Source organism: Mustela putorius, unplaced genomic scaffold (assembly GCF_011764305.1).
Source record: "Mustela putorius furo isolate JIRA1106 unplaced genomic scaffold, ASM1176430v1.1 tig00003853_pilon_pilon_pilon, whole genome shotgun sequence".
In the NCBI taxonomy this organism is placed as follows: domain Eukaryota; kingdom Metazoa; phylum Chordata; class Mammalia; order Carnivora; family Mustelidae; genus Mustela; species Mustela putorius.
Genome location: NW_025422005.1, coordinates 663899 through 683696, shown reverse-complemented (window position 1 = coordinate 683696; position 19798 = coordinate 663899). Strand labels below are relative to the sequence as shown.

The 19798-nt window shown below is 55.1% G+C and overlaps 1 protein-coding gene across 3 annotated transcripts in view; it reads left to right on the top strand.

Annotated features, from left to right (window-relative positions):
* GNB1 (G protein subunit beta 1) overlaps positions 1-16593 on the top strand; it is an 88738-nt gene extending 72145 nt beyond the window's left edge. For 2 of the 3 annotated variants that reach the window (XM_045063554.1, XM_045063555.1), the window contains exons 6-11: positions 54-216; positions 9642-9708; positions 11059-11260; positions 12100-12316; positions 14502-14614; positions 14839-16593. In XM_045063554.1, the coding sequence (XP_044919489.1) occupies positions 54-216; positions 9642-9708; positions 11059-11260; positions 12100-12316; positions 14502-14608 (756 nt within the window). In that variant the 3' untranslated portion in view covers positions 14609-14614; positions 14839-16593. The remainder of the gene's footprint in view (positions 1-53; positions 217-9641; positions 9709-11058; positions 11261-12099; positions 12317-14501; positions 14615-14838) is intronic. The other variant, XM_045063556.1, reaches the window with a different exon arrangement.
* The last annotated feature ends 3205 nt before the right edge of the window (positions 16594-19798 follow it).

Sequence of the window (19798 nt, the reverse complement as noted above, 5' to 3'; positions counted from 1 at the left end):
TCTGTGGTTCATGTTTTTGAGCTTGAGCGTCTGCCTCATCTGTGTTCTGTCAGGTCCATGCCATCCCTCTGCGCTCCTCATGGGTCATGACCTGTGCATATGCCCCTTCCGGGAACTATGTGGCCTGCGGCGGCCTGGACAACATTTGCTCCATTTACAATCTGAAAACTCGCGAAGGGAATGTACGTGTGAGCCGTGAACTGGCCGGACATACAGGTACGTGTTCGCACTGGTGACTTCGGGGCTGGAGATGTTTGCCTGCCGTGCGCTCCAGGCTTTGGACGAAGGCTTCTTCTCAGTGATTATCGAATGGGACTGATTGTAATAATGGCCAGAGACATTCTGACGATGCTCACTGGTAAGAAACCTTGGGGTTGAGGTCTTCGTAGCGTCCTGTTTGCAAGGATCTCGGGGACTTAGGCCACCACCTTCACACCTCGCAGCCGCCCTTTATCGTTTCGTGGTAACGTAGTTTGGTCTGTTGGTTTCCTGGAAGCCATCTTGAATCTCGAGTGCCTTTCCACGAGGGTTTCCTAATCTGCCCATACATGTGTGACGCACGGAGACGCGCGCATACGCACACACGCGCACGGACAGATCAGCGCGGTCCCCTTTAGCCACTTCACAGCCGCTAGCACTCCTGCTGAAGGGACACAGAATCGAGTCCTCTGGGCTGTTCTTGCTAACGCAGCTGGATTTAAGGGTTGGGTGGCCTATTACTGGTCCTTGCTTAGTTGACCTGTGACGCTTGTCTTCAGAACAGACAGCGTAGCGTTTCCGAAGAAGGAAGCCTCGTCCTCATATCTTACTTGTGTGACTGCTCAGTTCTCACAGTCACTCCCCGCTAGGCCCACCACAGCGCACGCAGCCAGCGAGGTGGTCGTCAGCGCAGCGCATGTGACGCTCCTCTGACTCCAGTGAAGGCCTTCTGTTAAATTAACTTCAGCCAAACAAGAGTATGTCTGTGGTCCTTTTTTTTTTTTTTTTTTTAATTTTTGTGACTTTTTGTTTGTCTGTATTAATGTATATCTGGCAAGAGCGCTGTGTCCGCCTCGGGGCTGCAGTACACTTACCGCACACCGGCGCTCGTCGCTGGAAGCGCGCGTCAGTCCCCTCTGTTTCCTGCGTCCCCGTGCGGCCTCCCCTCTGGCCAGCAGCAGGGTTAGACGGCGTGGGGGTCCTGTCTTTCGCTCAGCACCGGCCTACGTTATCTTCTGCTCTCTGCTTCGCTGGGATTGCTCCCTTCATTTTCTGGCTTCTTAAGGTGGAACCTTAGACCTTTCTTTTTCAGAGAGAACCACTTAAAGCTATAAATTTCCCTCTAAACAGGGCTTTAACTCTGTTATCGCTCAGCTTGAAGTATTTTTACTGTCCTTTTGGTTACTTCTTTGGTTCGTATGTTCCTTACAAGTATGGTGTTTAATTTTCAAGTACCTGAGGTTTCCTTGCACAGCTTATTATGGATTTATAATTAAATTCCGTTATTTTCGGAAAACAAACCCTGTGTCATTTCAGTTTTTTTCTGTTTGTTGGGACTTGTTTTTAGTGGAGCAGAGACGGTCAGGGTGAGCAGGCCACAGACACTCGAAAACTGGTCTGTTTTGCAGGTGCCGGGCCCTGTTCTCCGTGTGCTTATTCGAGCCAGACTTTTGATCCTTTTCAAGTCTCTCGTGTCTTTCTCTCTGTGAGCTGCTGGGAGCGGATGTTAAGGGCCCTGACTATGGGCTTTCTCTCTTTAATCTGGCAGTTTTTGCTTTGTGTGTTCTGAGCTCTTAGTCGAAGCACATACATTTATGGGTGTTGTGTCTTCCTGACGAATCGATCCTCTTGTCATGATGTAATGTCCCCTTTTCTCTCAGTAAGTCTACTTAGCTGATACCCGCAGAGTGGCTCCCAATTTCTTTTGTTTCCACATGTTTTTTTCCGTCTATTTTCTTTCAACTTGGCTGTATCTTTATAAGGGTCCATTATAGACAGCCTCTAAGTGGGGTCACGTCTCTTACCCGTTCTAAAGGCCTCTGCCTTTCCAGTGGTCCTGGTTCACTCCTGTTCCTGGAGCAGGGGTCACGCCGCACACATACAGTTGTCCTCGGCTCGGCCGCGCCGCTTGCTTTGTTTTCGTGCCTTTGGGGTTAGTGCACTAAGCTGAGTTTGCGGAGTTTATCTGATGGCTGTTTGGTTTCCTCTTTGCATTAATTTTTAGTGGTTTATGTAGGGATTACAACGTACATTCATAATGTTTCACGGTCCACTCAGAGTTCATACTGCATCAGTTCATATAAAATATAAGAGCCTTGCCAGCCACAAAGGCCCATTTAATCCCCTTCATCTTTTTTTTTTTTTTTTTTTAAAGAGAGAGAACGCACAAACTGGGGGAGGGCAGAGGAAGAGTGAGAAGCTCAAGCAGACTCCACACCCAGCTGGGAGCCTGGCCAGGGCAGGGACCCAGGCTCAGGACTCTGAGGTCCTGACCTGACCTGAGCTGATCAGGAGTCAGACGCTCAACGACCGAGCTGCCCAGGCCCTCTCTGCCTTTCGTCTGCCTTTGTCACGTTCACCGAGCTGTCGCTCTATGTGCCGCCATCATCCACGGTTCTGCCTTTCCCTACAAACATTCTTGGCCATTTGAGGAAGCTTGAGTTGCCCTTGACTTTGACCCCAGTGTTGACTAGCTCTAGTGCTCCTCCTGCCCCAGGGCGTGAGCTTTCTTCTGCATTCTCTTGAGCTTAATGGGTTCGCTTTAGTTTTGTTGTTGTTTTTTAAGATTTTATTTGTTTATTTGACAGAGAGAGACCTAGCGAGAAGGAAATACAGGCAGGGGAATGGGAAAGGGGAAGCAGGCTCCCCACTACGCCGGGAGCCTGACGCGGGGCTCAGTCCCAGGACCCTGAGACCATGACCTGAGCCCAAGGCAGATGCTTAACGACGGAGCCACCCAGGCGCCCCAGTATCTTGAATTTGTAAAGCTTTGTTTTTTACTAAATTAGGGACATTTTAGGCCAGTCCTCAAAAATATTTTCTGTTCTGTAGTCCTCTCTTCTGTTGCACGTCAGTGTGTGGGTTCTGGTATGGTCCGGTGGGGCCCTGGGACTCTTCTGTTTTTGGCAGTCTCCCCCTCTGCATTCCGTCCCCGGGTTCACGGGACTTTTGTCACCTTCAGTGTTCTGACCACACAGCAGCCTGACACGTCAGATGTTTTGTTTTCAGATTGCAGAATTTTTGTTTGCTTTTTAAAAAATATCTGTTACTATTCTTCTGCTGAGATTTCCTGTCTTTTTATTTATTTCGTGTATATTTGGTTTCCTTCATGGTTCCGAGAGCCGTCCTCAGAACCGTCGTCTGCTGTTTGAACAACGAATCCTCTTGGGGTTGATCTTGGTGGCTCTTTCCTCTTCCGTACGGGTGACACTTCCTATTATAGTACGATCAGTAATTTTGAACACCTCCCTGGCCCCGGGGACGTGTTGCGGAGGTGTCGCGCTGTGGAGACTGTACTCTTGTGTTCCCCCGACCCGTGCTGCGCGCCATCAGCCAGAAACCTTGGCTGTCCTTTCCCCGTTAGCTGGGCCTCGCGGAGCCCGCTCTTCGCCCGTGGGGTTCCCGTGTGAGCTCTGGGCCTTAGGTGCGAGGTTGAGGGCTCCCGCTCTGTGGCTTTCCCCTTCTAGGCTTTCTTCTTTCCCTTTCCGACTGTGGTTGTCTGCAGATCTGCCTGCTGCCTAATTGAGAAGGTCGGACAGGGATCTTACCCGTGTGGCGTGAGATGGGGACCTGCCACCAAAACACACTCCGTGCCTTTCTTCTTTCCCAAGTGTCGGCTCGCCTCCTTGCGGTCTGCCCTTGCTTCTAGCACCTTTGATACGCTTCTTTATTTGTTTCAAAGATTTTATTTTTAAGCAGTCTCCACACCCACTGTGGGGCTTAAACTCATGACCCTGAGATTAAGAGCCAGCCAGGCACCCCTGTTTGTTTTATATTTGTCCAGAGCTCCTGGTTGTTTTCTGCGGGAAAGTTGCTTCTCTGGGTGGGAACTGCTGCCCCACAGCCGGAGGCCGGGGTGGGCTCTCCGCAGGCTCCTCATGAGCCGCGGGCCTCTGTCCAGGGAGCACACCTCGTAAACTGCCTTGTTTCTCGCACTGATGAGCTTCCAACGCAGAAAAAACAGACATTCTTAATGTTTATCAGTCCCTGATTTATCCTCAGATTCAGTATATTGACTTCCATTTTTTTTTTCTTTATTAAGGACAGAGAGAAATCACTCAGATAAAGGCAGGCAGAGAGAGAGAGAGAGGGAAGTTTTGCTGAACACTGCACTTGTCAAAAAAACCTGAGAAAGGCAGCGGCCCATATGAGGCTTAGAGGAAATATTTGCACTTGCAATTTTTGAAATTTATTTTGCAATACAGCACGAAATTGGACTTCCTGGGAGTTGAGTGGTTCCTTAAAAACATTTGGCCTCTTATGAATATGTATTACTGGGGAGCCTGGGTGGGTGGCTCAGTGGGTTAAGCCTCTGCCTTCGGCTCAGGTCGTGATCTCAGGGTCCTGGGATCGAGCCCCGCATCGGGCTCTCTGCTCAGCGGGGAGCCTGCTTCCCCCTCTGCCTCTCTGCCTGCCTCTCTGCCTGCTTGTGATCTCTGTCTGTCAAATAAATAAATAAAATCTTTATTTTTAAAAAGTTTATGTATTATCTTCTTCAGACATGCTACATAATTTTCATCTTCAAGTCAATAAAGGTTGAAATCTGATAAGCTTAAAATAATCTTATTTTAGTCATAGGGTACAGGTGTGAACTGTTAGGGGTTCAGCACATCGGAGGGTTTATGGTCTTTGTCTTGTCTCAGACCTGGGCATCCGTCCGTCACTTACGATGCTTCTCTCTGGCCTGAGCATCAGGTTGAGAACTCTTTGTTATGCCATGGTGGGGACATTTTCTTGTAGAATCTTAGAAAGTACTCCTGTGAGTGCTGTTACCAGCAGGTGTACTGAATCCTTCCTAGTCGTGTCTGAGGCCCAGGATGGGAATCGCGCCCTCAGCCTCGGGAATTAAGGCTCTTGGTAATCATTTGTGGCCTGCTCTTGTTTCCATGCAATGTGAGGGTCCACATGGAACCAACAGAAGCTTCTTTCTGTAGAGTCAGCTACCCAGGGTTTGGATCCTCTCTGCCCGCACTTTAGAGAGGAGCACTTGACGGTGCTCTGTCTTACAGAGCAAAGGATGCCTCTGGGAGTGGCTGGTGGACTGAGGTCTCGGTGATGGAGAGGAGACATTTATTATCGTTAGTATAAATGTATTACATACAGAATACCACTTGCCAAGTGCTGTTTGGTGGAAATCCTCATGTTTGAGAGTGAGGAGCTCCCTGAAGACTCCCATCAGACCAAAGTGTCAGGCCTTGTGTCACAGACTGTTCTCAGAGCTGGTCCCTGCGTGCTAATGAGCAGAGAATGGACACCTGCTTTCAGAGGTCCCTTCCTTCCCAAACATGTCATTGCAGTGTGGACACAGTGCTCTTCCTGACATCAAGGCATAAACATTTTGATCAGGAGTTTAGCCAGAAATTTTCTGGGTACAACATGGTATGTTGTCTGCGACTGCCTAGCGTTCCTGCCAACCCGGCTCTGATGGCTCAGACTTTGTTTTGTAGGGATGGTTTGTTCATATAATCTGAGGCTGAATATTTTACATCCACGTGAGAGCGCAGTGACCAGACCCGCTCTGTACTAATGACTCGTTTCTCTGGCGCGCGCCAGCAAACTCGGATGTGGGCGAGATCGTCACTCTGCTCCAGGGTTACCCCTGGGCTGCTTGTTGGCACCGTTGTCGTTGGCAGTTAGTTAAATGTGACATGCTTTGGGCTTTAGGCTTTGGATGTGTGTGTGCCACAGTCTGGTCCCGCTGCCCACTAAGTAATCTCATGGACCGTTCTGGGGGGTCGGGCTGCCTGACGCCTGGCGGGGTGCAGGGCTCATGGTGCTGTCTGCTCAGCGCTTGCCCTCTGGCTTCCCTCTGGATGGCTCCCTCGGCCTCCTTTCCATCTGGTCCGCTTAGCAGCCCCAGCAGGGAAAGAGCCTCTTTTTCTAGGGTGGCCGCAGGTCCTGTCTGTGCTTGCCATTGGCCACACTAGGTTCCACACCCACCCAGCCAGCCTCCTGGATGGACTGCCTAGACCAGACCTCACACCGTCCTGGAAGGATGATGGCAAACTGCCCCAAACCCCAAGCTCTGAGAGGATGAGGCCACACAGCCTTGTGAATGCATCTGAGGCTGTTTCTAGTTTGTTTAGGTTTTCATCTGATTGCGTCTTCTGCCATAAACACTTTATAAATTTGTCTCTCAACTCTGACTGACTTACATACTTATTTAAGAGAGGGAGGGAGAGAGGCAAGCTCCATGCCCAGCGCAGAGCCCAATGCGGGGCTCGATCCCACGACCCAGAGATCTCGACGTGAGCCAACATCTGTCAAACCCTTAATGACTGAACAACCCAGGCACCCCCAAGCTCTTCTGACTCTTAATAAAACCCTTCTTTGGCATTTCCTCACTCTCACATCTTTGAGTTACTTTGTCGTGTCTTTTTTCCCTTTTTACCATACTCCTCAAGCAGTGTGCTTGGTCTCTGCTCTCGGCCGCTGCGCACACCGCAGAGGGAGGTGGTTTTCCCTCTAGCTCGGAGCTGGAAGGCGCCCCTCCCAGAGCAGAAGCTGCTGCAGGTGCTGCACAAGCCTGTGCCTGGTGGGCGCCCGTGGTGGGGCCTGTATCTCCGCCTCCAGCTTCAACTCAGCCATGGTACCCACCCTGGTGCCCTGGTGCTCTCCAGGGGTGGGCTGGCCTCAACCAGCACCACATGCTCACTGGAGAAATTCGGGGAGATAACTTTAAATGCTCTTCCTTTGTGTTTTTAACCTATAATCTCACCCAGAACTGTGATGTTTTAAAAGAGTCGAGAGAGTCCCAGGGGCACCTGTGAGGCTCAGTGGGTTAAAACCTCTGCCTTCAGCTCAGGTCATGGTCTCAGGGTCCTGGGATCGAGTCCCGCATCGGGCTCTCTGCTCAGCGGGGAGCCTGCTTCCGCCTCTCTCTCTGCCTACTTGGATCTTTATCTCTGTCAAATAAAAAAAGAGTTGCGAGAGCTCCGTTGCCTGTTGATGTGTTCCTGTTGCTGGATATCTGGCCGGTTTTCCATTTGTCGGTAGTGTGAACGTTCTCGTAGGTGAATGACCCCTCAAGCTCATAACCATTTTCTTGGGATAAGTTACCTTCATTGGGCCCTTGGTCTTGGGGAAGCCACACAAGCCACTCTTCTACCCACATTAGTACTCGGTTTTGCTCTCTCTGGGTCAGTAGCTTTTCCAATGCAGAAGTAAGTATATTTGCTTCTCGAGCAACCGATTTCCAGCCAGACAACATGCTCTTTCAGCACGTCCTGCCTCTGTCCTCTGGGCCTCGGCTGACAGCACTCCCTGATCTCACCCCGGTCCCTGACCCAGGCGCCTGCTCTCTGCACTGCCTGTTTTAAGCCTCCTGTCTCTGGACTGTGGCTGCCTGGTCCCTGCCCCAGGCTGTCCCCAGCATGTCCTGACCCTGTCCTCCATGGTTTCTGTGAGGGGCACAGGGACACCCTCGTGCCCATGCACCTCCAGACTTGGCTCCTTTGCTTGACGGCTGTACTTTCCCAGCCCCCCATGGGCTCCCAAAAGACAGCAGCGCTGTTGGCGGGTCACTGGGTAGCACACCCCGAACTTCGTGCAGACCCCATATCCACAAACACACACACCTGCTGGGAGCTGTCTGCCCCTGAGGTAACCCCCGTCCACGTACAGACGCGTGTCTGCACAGTCCTCCAGGTCATGGTTTCATTCTTCGGTAACAGAGGTAGTAACTGCCGCGGACTTTCCAGAACCCACGGAGTGCACACACAGCTCCGTTCCTCGTTCTCTGGGACCACCCCCAGTTACTGGGGAGACCGGGGCTCATCACAGAACGCAGTGCTGGTTCAGCCACTGCCAGAGGACTGAGCCATTTCTGATTTCGGAGCCCACGGTCTGTTTTCTTTCTTTTTCCTTTTCCTTGTTTTGAGAGAGTGCAGGAAAGCTAGAGCGTGGCGGGGCTGCGGGCAGCGGGTGACTCTCAAGCTGACTCCCACCTGGCACAGAGCCCTCCCCCTGGAAATCGGGACCTGAGCCAAAATTAAGAGTCGGCTGCTTTAACCTCTTGAGCCACCCAGGTGCCCCTGGGTCCACGTTTTGAAGCCGCTGTCCAGCCCGGTGGCAACTCTGAGGCTGTCCTGGTCTCACGGTGGGGCCACGGGTCAGGTGCACAGTGTGGATGTGGTATTGGGTGATCTCTCGGCACAGGCCACTGCTCACCTAGCTGGGCACTGATGCACCCTGGAGCTGCCTACTGTCCCTGTGGGTGCTGTGACCTGGGCTCTGCGAAGTGCTTGACCATCCATCCTTTTCTAGGCACATAGATCATGTTTAGAAGTTGTCATTGCTAAGTATTTTGGCAATATTTCTTAGATAAATGCTTTGTTTTCCCTGTATTCTTATACTTTGCATACCAAAAACCCTTCTGTGGTTCCTTCTTTGTGTGTATTTTGTTTTTTATTTCACTGATTTGCACAGCGTCGTATGTGGCTCTGCTGTGGACTGGGAATAAGGATTTCTGGGCAAACGAGGCAGGGCGTCCTGTCCTTGCAAGAGAGGCAGTGTTGCTGCCCCTTCCGTCTGACCCCTGGCCAGCTGGGGTGTGGGCGGCACTGGCACTGTGCTGGCCAGCCCACTGGGCACACTCCTTCTGGGGTCAGATTTGTTGACCCTGCACTTCTAGTTCTCGGGGTCCCTTACAATAGAACAAAATTGTGAACTGCGGTAAACAGAGCTAATTAAGTAGAAATCCTAATGTGGAGGTACTGCAGAATCGGTTTTCTGGTTAGCTTTTCTCTAGCGCACGCCGGTGCAGGCTGGGGATCTCCTGCGCCCCAGCCTCAGCCTCCCAGTCCCGGCTCCACAGCCCTGGCTCCGGCTCGCGCGGCACGGCTGGGGCTCAGGCAGCGCACAACGGCTCCCATGCCACCCTTCGTACCATGGCGTCCTGGAGAAAACTAATCTGCTCCGCCCGGCACCCCAACCCCAGCTCTGTGCCCTCCCGGAGGGGTCGGGAGGCCTCTGCAGACCACCGTCTCCCCTTCCGCTAACATGTGCGTGCTGTCTCTGCCCCTGGAGTGTGAGCTCCGGGAGGGAAAGGAGCGCTCCTTTGCTCACGGATGTGTTCCAGGCGCCGTGGTGCATTGTTGTGGGATGAGTGGGTGTGAGTGGGAAGGGAACCTCTGTCCCCGCGTGTGGGTCAGAGGAGCGGAGGCGGCGTGTGTTCCCTGCATCTGCCCTGTGTTCAGCAGGGGGCGGGGCGGGCGGCTTCCTGCCTCCCCTTTGTGCTGGGGCCCACGCCTGCTGGCCTGCGGGCTGTGAGCCAGCAGTGCTGTGCGCCGAGGCCCCGTGTCGCTGACAAGGCCGCGGTCTTCACCTCCACGTGGGACTCCCAGGCGTAGTCGTTCTGCCAGTGTGTTTCTCTATTTGCAGGACCTTAGAGTTAGGACGGGGTGCGGCTGCAGGTCGGGGTCTCATCCGTGTCTGTTTTCCAGGTTACCTGTCCTGCTGCCGCTTCCTGGATGACAATCAGATCGTCACCAGCTCTGGGGACACCACCTGGTAAGCATCTGAGCGCCACACCTTTCTCCCACTGCTTGCCGTAGATGTGTAGGAAATAAGATTCTTGGCGTTAATTAGGCCATCTTTTATTAGTCCGAAGCGGCCGTGAGGCATCAAACACAAGTGCGTGAGTGATGAGTGAGTTCATTGTACTCTGCAGATGTTAAAGCTCCGAGTTTAATTTTGAACAAGGAAGGACTGACTCATGACGTTGAGGCTGCAGCTGTATGAGAAATGCCCGTTTTTCTCTCCCCCGCACATGCTCCCCGGCCGGCCGACACTCGGCAGCGCTCTGGGGGAGCGGGTGTGCTCGCCTGCGCTCTCGGTGGGACGCGGTGCCGCGTGGACCCGGCGGAGCTCAGGGTGCGCCGGGGTGATGGCAGGTGAACTGTGCAGACTTCCCCGAGTTTGAGCTGTTCCCTTGCCTAGAGTTAGAAGCCCAGTTAGAGAATCTCCAGAACGTCTCCATTTGTGGCACCAGGACGCATGTGTACGTGATCATCTAGGTTGGTTGGTTTGCTTGTTGGTTTGTTTTGGGTGCAGATCACAAATTTAATTGTTTCCTGTTGAAAAGAGTAAGCCGTCTTCGGAGCCTGGAGGTTCGCCTTAAGGATTGTTAACATCATTTGGTTTGGTTCAGACAGGGATTTTAGGAGTCGTTTTAGACGGAAACTCTCCTGGGGGCTTTTCTGGTCTTTGAGACATGATGTCGTCGCGTGCCCTGGGCTGGGGCCTGACTCCCAGACCCCGCTTGTCCTCGTCCTCAAGGTGTCCTTTTTGTATAAACTTTGAAAGTTCACAAAAGAGGTGTAATCTAGATTGTCATGTGGGGAAGAATTTCTTGATTAGAAGATGATTTTTAAAGCTTTATCAGTTACGACTAAGTGTTTTTCAGAGTCCTGGGCACGTTTTGTTTCCTCCCTGTAGTCCCTCCGGCCCCGGGCAGGGAAGTCCACGCAGTGTAGGTGTGAACCGTGCGAGTGGGTGTGCGTCTGAGCCGGATGTCCCGGCAGGCTGGCGCGGACGGAGCGGTTTTCAGTGGGGACCCTGGAGTCTGGGGCACAGAACATGGCATGTGCCACCCTCGTGGCTCTGTCTGCGTGTCACTGTGCCCCCATCTGGAGCTGCTCGGCGGATGCCCCTGGGCACCAGACGCAGGGCTGCTCGAGAGCCCTGTCCCGCTTGTGGCTTTGTTTCCCTTCCACACAGTCACGTGACAGAATTTAGATTTTTGTCGCGAGAAAACGCGCAGAGGTCTGCTGTGGTCCCAGGTGGTCTGAGGGACAGTTTGTCACATGACTGGTTATCTGACAGAGTGAGGTGACTGCTTGTCCTGTGTCCGTGCTACAGCGCTCTGTGGGACATCGAGACCGGCCAGCAGACGACCACGTTCACTGGACACACTGGAGATGTTATGAGCCTTTCCCTCGCTCCTGACACCAGACTGTTTGTCTCTGGTGCTTGTGACGCTTCAGCCAAACTCTGGGATGTGCGAGAAGGGATGTGCCGGCAAACTTTCACCGGCCACGAGTCCGACATCAATGCCATCTGTGTGAGTAGGGGGTGAAGCTGTGGGTCAGGGCCTTTGCACGCCGTTAGCAAGTTAGATGACTTCTTGTATGCTGCAGAACACATCAGGTTCTTAAATGTGTTCAGGGTTAGCGGGTCTGTGTTTTGCATGCACCTCTAACCTATTTTACGGAAAGTTCCCTATAGAAAACTGAGGTGGGATGCATTCTATCCCGTGACACCAGCGAATTCTGTGCCACTGTTCACCCCACAGTCACTGGGGTTGGGCCTGTTGTGTGCAGGGACCTGCTCCCAGCCCTGGGGCAAGCCAGCGATCCGTACCCTGGCTTCCCTCTAGTTGGGGCAAACGAGGCAGTAGTCAGCCCAGTCAGCACAGCCTCTGAGGAGCGGGCGGCAGAAGCTGAGCTTTGAGTAGGAACCTTACACCCTCGGCCCCTCCCTGAGGCTGGGCACAGCCCGCGGAAGGAGCCTTCCCTTCACCACCTCACCCTGATGTGAAGGGCTCTTGGGGGAAGACGTGATGGGTGCGGTCTGGTTGCTGGAGGCTTGGGCTCCCTTCTCCACAAGGCTAGTCTGGCGCTGGTGGCCCTCGGGGGTGACCATGCTCTTCCTGATCCCCTGGGAAATAGTTTCTTGTGAAGTGCAGTCCAGTCTGGGGAAGACAGTGGCTGCGCTGCCCCAGTACCGACGACCTCACATCCAGGTGCCCAGGCGGCTGCCGCTCCGACCCGACCCACCGCGCGGGCCGGAGCCCAGCCCTGCCGACCGTGCCGTCCCGTGCCAGCAGGAGGCCTGCTGTCGGGCAGTCCCGTTTCCCGGACTTCTCGTTGTGTGTTTGCACGCTCTGCCCTTGCTTTCTAGTTCTTTCCAAACGGCAACGCCTTTGCCACCGGCTCGGATGACGCCACCTGTAGGCTGTTCGACCTCCGCGCGGACCAGGAGCTCATGACCTACTCCCACGACAACATCATCTGCGGGATCACCTCCGTGTCTTTCTCCAAGAGCGGCCGCCTCCTCCTCGCGGGCTACGATGACTTCAACTGCAACGTGTGGGATGCTCTCAAGGCCGACAGGGCAGGTGGGTGCTCGCTGGGCCTCCTGGGCCTCCTGGGGCTCGGGTGGCACCTGCGAGGATGGACGTGACGCACGGAGGCTGGAATGTGTGGCTCTGTGCCGGCCGCGCTGCTAAGAGACGCACACCTGGGTACGCCTGCCCGCCTCCCGGTGTGGCCCGGTGGAGGGCCGGGGGACAGGCCAGGGCGTCCGTGCTCGGACTGTTGGGGCGCACGGGTTTCTGGAGCGCCGGCACCTCCCCCCGCGCTTACTGTGTGCGGCGCACGTAGACCGCCGCGTGAGGCGCCGGCGCTCCAGGGCCCTCGCCTTGCTTTCTGTCCCCTCTGGCTGTACGTGGTGGAACTGTGTCCGCTAAGTGTGGAGCACAGGCTTGGCCCGGTGTGCCCAGTGAGGTATGAAGTCTGAAGTTCACACATCAAAGGCGACTGTGTGGTTGTCAAGTGCGTGAAAATTCAGCTTGTACGGGGGTGTCTGGCTGGCTCGCTCGGTGATGCGTGCGACTCTTGATCTCAGGGTTGTTAGTTCAAGCCCCACACAGGGTGTAGAGATTGCCTGAAAATGAAATATGGATGTGTGTGTATGTACGTATGAATTATTTCCTTTTAAGATTTATGTTTTTATTTTAGAGAGAGCACGAGCAGGGGGAGGGGACAGAGGAGAAGCGGACTTAGCGCTGAGTGTGGAGGTAGACACAGAGCTCAGTCTCCCCACCCTGAGAGCACGACCTGAGCCGAAACCAACAGTCAGACACTTAACTGACTGAGCCACCCAGGGGCCCCAAGAATAAAATCTTAAAAAGTAATAATAAGGGGCGCCTGGGTGGCTCAGTGGGTTAAGCCGCTGCCTTCGGCTCAGGTCGTGATCTCAGGGTCCTGGGATCGAGTCCCGCTTCAGGGCTCTCTGCTCGGCGGGGAGCCTGCTTCCCTTCCTCTCTCTCTCTGCCTGCCTCTCTGTCTACTGTGATCTCTCTCTCTGTCAAATAAATAAATAAAATCTTTAAAAAAAAAAAAGTAATAATAAGATACAAGTTGCACAAAAGATGAGAAACTTTCTATATTAAACATCAGGCAAGGCCGTTGAATCAATACATTCAGACTATTTCAACTCTGTATCTTGGCGGGGGAGGAGGGGTGCATGACTCGGGGTCTCCTGGGGTTCTTATGGGACCTCCCAGTTTCCGATGGATCTTGTCCCGCCCCAGGCTGAGCTCCCCTCCCGCCCGGCCTGCTGCCCCTCGCAGACCCCTTGCTCCCGGTGCCTCTGCCCCAGCCGTTCCCTGGTCACGGTGCCGTGGCAGAGAACACTGCTCCGTCCGGCGAGGCTGTTTACGCAGTTGGGACACTAGGGACTGTAGGAACCGGACAGGGGTTCTCTGAAATCAGCCGACAGGAGGCCTGTCTCACTGTGGGTTCAGCATGGGGTTGCCCTGTGACGTTCCGTCGGCTTTCCCCTTCCTGTGTCTGTCACCAGCCCTCTGAGCCGTGTGCCCTGAACTAGACTTCAGGGCTTATTCAGGGGTTACAATGAGGAACAGCCCACAGCCACACTCTTAGGTCGCAGTTGCCCTCAGGTTGAGATGGTTGGATTTGCTTTTGCTGAAAGATTGACTTACTTTAGAGAGAGAGAGAGAGAGTGCACTAGTGGGAGGGGCAGAGGGGGAGAAGCAGGCGGACTGCACCCTGAGCGGGGATCCCAGCATCGGCTCCAGCCTCCTGACCCCGCGCTCGTGAGCGGAGCGGAAATCAAGAGTCAGGAGCCCCCCGAGCGCCCCTTATTTAAGGTTCTCGCCATCACGCGTCCATTCAGGAGCTGGCGCAAGAGGCCCTGAGCTCTCCGCTGCTCTGTGCCTTGTTACCGGGTCTGCGCCTTGTCCCACTCTTCTCTCCGTAGCAGACTTGGCCCTCCCGGCCCGTAGCACCCGCAGCAGACTTCGCTCCCTTGGCGCTCTGCGGGGGCTGCTTCCCCGGCCGGAGACGCCTGCGCGACGGCGCTGAGCTGTACTCACTCCGGGGGAGCGCGGCTTCTCCTCCTGGCCTGTCCTTTCCTGCCGTGGGGGCGTTGCAGGGGCTGGGCCTCAGGGCCCAGGGGTCCCGCGAGGTCCCGCCACCCAGCAACTGTGTCACATCACCACGTCGCTGCCCGCTGGGGCGTCCTGGGTCCCCGGGTGACTGGCTGTCCTCTGCCCTCAGGTGTCTTGGCCGGGCACGACAACCGCGTTAGCTGCCTGGGGGTGACTGACGACGGGATGGCCGTGGCGACGGGGTCCTGGGATAGCTTCCTCAAGATCTGGAACTAACGACAGGTAACAGGACGGCCCAGGCGCCCTCCCTGCGCGCCCCCTGCGTGCCCCTCAGCACGGGGCGGTCACGGCTGCCGGGGCTCCCGCTGGGAGCTGACAGGGGAGCGTGGGGAGGTGAGGCCGCTGGCCCCTGAGCCGGGAGCCCTGGGGGCAGGGTCGGGAGGAAGAGCAGTGGCTGGGGCTCCAGGTGTTGTCTTTATACGTTTCTTTAAACTGTTTCAAAATAGCAGGCGGACGTCGTGGCGACTGGAAGATCATTCCAACCTTGAAGCGTGACAGTGATAGCATTTCCAATCCACCCTACTAACGCGGACGCCCTTCCCCCTCAGAACTTCAAAAGGGCAAGACCTTTTCCTTCACTTATTGCTGAAACCAAGAGCACAATTCCCACGAAGAGAAGAATCTCTGTGCTGTCAACTCAACAAGTCGTGCATTCCTCCCGGGACCATGGTCTTTGTTTTCTTTTTTGTCTCAGATGAATTTAAAAGGAAATACTCTAATAAACGTGCTAACCAGAAGGTAAACCTGAGTGTGATTGCGAGGCAGACACACCTTTTCACTAGTTCATTTGAATTTTAGGTCAGTGACCCCGTTTTGTGCTGTTCATGCAAAACAAGTTGAGGATTTTATCTCGTAATTGGTTCTGAATTTCAGGTCGTGTGGTAACAGGATTTTGCAAACATTCATGTTTCCTTTTTAAAATCGATTCCTTTCTGTCCAGTAGTTACACAGAGGGAGAGGGTGTGCCGCGGCCTCTTCGAAGTTGTTAATGATGTAAATTGCGTCCCTCACTTTTTCGTTTTTGTCTCGTGTCACACGACCCGGCGCACAAACGCGGCTCGGAAAGGAAGGCGCCAATAAGGGAAGGCCCCGAGCGTGGTGCGGGCGGCCCTGAGCGCGCGGTCAGGCACCTTCCGCCCCCGCCCTCCACCTGCCCTCCTGCCTTCTCCGTTCAGTTCTTAATCAAACCTTGGGTTTCCTCGTGAAGCCCGAGGGAAGTGGGTAGCGAGAGCCCGACACTACCCCGCGCCCCACCCCCCCCCCCCCCCCCAGCCGTCAGGAACCTCTGTTTTCCAGAGAGGCGCCCGTCCTGTGCTTGGATAGTCAGTCAATTATTTGTGTATGAAACCATGTACAAATCAATGTTTTGAAAATAATGATCTCAAACTTTCTAAGTTAAATTTTAAAAAATTTGATCGTTTGCCATATTGGGTGGGTTTACTCTTAGAATCGCATGCTGTAGAAATGCTCAAAAGCGCATACAGGACCCAGTCCTTAGATGTTGTTTTTCTTTTAAGAAATAACCTCTTTACAGTTGTAACCACTGCGGCTCTGTCCCCTCACTGCTGCTCCGCACCAGCGACGGAAGCCGGGCGGCTGGCAGCGCTACATGCTTGGGCAGCGGGATCATCACTGTTTCTTTCTTTCTCTTGGGGAAAAAAAAAAAAGAAAAAAAAAAAAAGTCCTGTTCCAAATGATCACTGTTGGATTCAGGGGCGGGGGTGGGGGGCAGGGACCGGAGACCCTGGCCTCCCTCTGTAACTTCCTCCTGGCCTGTGTCGGCCGTGGAGCCAGCCTTGTGCACCACTCTGTAAGGAGGCCCATCGTCCTCGAACACGCAGACCTCCCCGGTCCCGCTGGAGGCCCGTGGCCGGCAGCAGGGTTGGCACGGCAGTGCTGAGGGTGCCCCCCTGCCCCCGAGCCCACCTCCCAGCAGCAGTGGTGGCTTCTCTCTGCCCTGTTTCTGCAGCAGCCCGTGGAGAACCGTGCTGTGGCGTGCAGCAGGCCTGGGTCTGGCAGAGAGGATGAGCACGAGCCCGCCCTCCTTTCCGTACACACCTCTGTAGCGCTCTCTGCACCCTGTGCCCCTCACTGTTTGTATTTGATTTTAAAGTCCGTGTATTGCAAGGAGGCTGGATGCAAGATAGATACTATATTAAACTGTACTGTTATTTAAGATGTAATAAAGCAGTTTGACATGAGGGACTTTGGTGTGGCTGCTTATTTGCCAGGCTGTTTGGGGTCCTGACGGCAGCCCTGCTGTCCTGGCCGCCCTGCTCCGGGAGGTCGGCCGGATCTGGCCGTGTGGGCTGTCCCACGGCTGCCCGTTTCTCTGCCAGGTCTTTCATCCCCATCACCGAGAGTCCATGAAAGGAGGGTCGGGTCCTGTGCCGGGTCCCCGCAGTTCTGCCACCACCCAGACCACTCCCAACCTCTCGGGCCGCTGCCCAGGGTGCGCGCATGGGGTGTCCCCAGGGGCCCCTCCCTCCCGTCTCTTGTCTTCTGGGCCTGCGCCCCTTGCTTCTAGCTCTTTCCTCGGGAAGATGTCTGAGGACGTTGCTCCTGCTGACTGTTTTTGATCTCAGTCTGGATAAAAAGAACTCCAGCTCGCTCAAAAGGAAAATAAGCATCCGCCACCAAAGCGTGAGCAGCAAGTCAGAACGGGCCCGCGCTCCAGAAGGCCCCGCGCCTGGGCGGTCGGTCCCGTTCTTCCTCACTCTTCATAGCTGTCAGGGGTAACCTGGTAAGTTTTCATGGGTTAAATGTTGGTACTTTTTCATAAATAAGTGAAGACTGCTCTCCATGGGAAGTACTCCCACCTGAGTCTCTGTTCTCCCAATTATCAGCAAGGTGGAGCAGCGGGGGCTTCCTGAGTGCTCCTGCGAGGACCCGGGGTGCTGTCTCCTCGGAGACTGGCAGCCTGAATGGTGGGTTTGCCTGGCTTCGCCCTCCTCTCCCACAGCTCCCTGAACGACACTGCCAGCTGTCTTACGAAATGCCAGAGAGCATCCGAGGTGCCCGTGGAGCTGACAGCCAGAGTCCTGGGGAGGAAGGTTCTCTTAGGATCAGAAAGCAGGTGGTTAGGGGCGCCTGGGTGGTTCAGTCCGTTTAAAGCTGCTGCCCCCAGCTCAGGTCATGATCCCAGGGTCCTGGGATCAAGTCCCATATCAGGCTCTCTGCTCAGCAAGGGAATCTGCTTCTCCCTCTGCCTGCTTGTGCACACACGCTCTCTCGATCCCTGTCTCTGTCCAATAAGTACAATGTTTTAAAAAAAAGAAAGAAAGCAGGTGGTTAGCTTGCCCAGGGGCACACCCTGGAGTGGGCACGAAGTGGGCATGGGGTACAATGGAACCTGGTAGCCCTCGGATGCCTACCTGTTCCCTCTCCCCGGTGCCCCAGCCTGGCACCAAGCATGCCCCCCGTTCCCTGACCCCAGGGCAGAGAAGCTGACATGGTCTCTGCGTGGTGCGGCCCTCTGCTGGCTTTGAGATTACTGTCCCACATTCTCACCAAAGCAGTCCCTGGAAACAGGCATCAGTAGGGGCATCTAGAAAGGGGCACCTGAGCTGCCTGGGTGGACTGTGCTAGTTCTCATCCTTCGGGCACAGAACTCAGGGTTGCCCAGACGGAGTGAACCCTTTAGCACTTGGCCTGTGCTGCTGGGACAGTCCCGGGAAGTGACCTCTCGCTCTGTGCCGCATGTCCCCCTCCAGGGTGCCCACCGTGCTCCCTTCCACCGCTCCAGTCTCCCCTGCAACCACCGCCCCTCCTGTTCTAGTTGTGGCCCTGCCCTTGGGGGCACATCTGTTGCAGGCATGCTGTCCAAGCCCCACACGGAGCCCTTGGAGGCTCGACTCCAGCTGGAGCCTCTCTCTGACGACTAGGCCCTGTCCCCACCACACCCACTCAGTGTTGTGCCCCAGATGGATACTGGGGTCTCATGCCACCTCCCATAGACCCTGACCCTCAACCTGGCCCCACCAGCCCTGGGGGCTGCCCAGAGGGGTCTGCCGTCCAGGCAGCGTCTCCCTTCTTCCTAGCACTCCGTCTACCCCCACCACTGCCTGCTTCTTGAGTCCAGTCAACGCCCTTCCTGGAGCCAAGGGCAGAATGTGCCCTTCAGGTCCTTGCTGCAGGTTACTTGGCCTGTCTGTGCCCGGGGTTCCCCAAGTGAAAGCCACAGACAACAAAAGCACCTGCTTCCTTGAGCCCCTGTATGCAGGTGTCAGACCCCACCCGCCCCAGGCTGCCACTGCCTCTGCCCCACGGGGGCTCCTCCCAGCTGCTGGCAAGGTGTGCCCCTTCACAGAGCACCCCGGTGAGAAGCTGACCGTCCACTCGAAGATCCTGTTCCCTGCTGAACTGTGTGCATGGCACTTCAAAGGTCAGCAGGAAGAGGGGCTGCTCCACTCTGTCCCCAAAAACCGCTCCAAAGAGGACACTGCAACATTGGCAATTCCAGACACTGGCCCCTGGGAAGGAGTGGCCATGTGGGAGGGGCTGGACTTGTCCCATGGTTACTAACCAGAGGCCTGAGGCTGAGGATGGAGGAGATGACCTCTGCATACCCCAAGCCACCCCATCCCCCACAGGGAGCCTTGGTCCCTCCCTGCCACCCCTGTCACCCAAGGCTCCTGGCCACTTCCCCTTTTGAATACTGGGCAGCCTCTGTTCACCTCCCCCACCCCTGCCAGGCACAGCTGAGGCCAACTTCCCTGTGAGCTGAGAGCACCCAGCTCCACCCAAGAGCCAGGACCACCAAACTGCACTCAAAATCCAGGACCCCCCACCCTACCCGAATGAGTCCAGGTCTGAGCAGGCAGCCTATCTGGCTCTACCTTCCATGGCCCAGGCTCCCTTCTCCCACCTAACCCACCGATTCTGCTGTCCGCCATCATTCCACTCCTCAGAAGACGGTGCATCTAGGTTTAGGGGTCTGAGGGTTCAATAAAACCGGAGTCACAAGTCTCGTTTCAGAAAAATGCAAAGAAACAAATACTAGTGCTGGGAAAGCTTTACCTGAGAGCCTCTGAGGCAGAACCCCCAACCTCAGCCCAGCCCAAACTAACCTGCCTGGCATCCCCCAGCCCCACACCGGCCTTTGTCCCTGCTGCTGGCTCTTCCCTCTCCCCAGCAGGCCTGGCTTATTCCTGTTCCACCTTTGGACTCAGCCCAAGCAAAACTTCTAGGAACCTTCCGGTGCCCCCAAGGAACCCCTCCCAGAACTGGCTTCCATTATTGCTGGTCAGCCCTTGCAGGGGCTGGGTGGGGCTAGGGCCTGCTGGGAGAAATTGCACAATCTGGTCAGCGGAAGGAAGCCACAGCCCCTGTGTTCTCATCTCTGAAATGGGGAAGCACTCCCGTGTGAAGTCTTGAGGTCTACAGAGGACCCAGGCTGTCCATTAC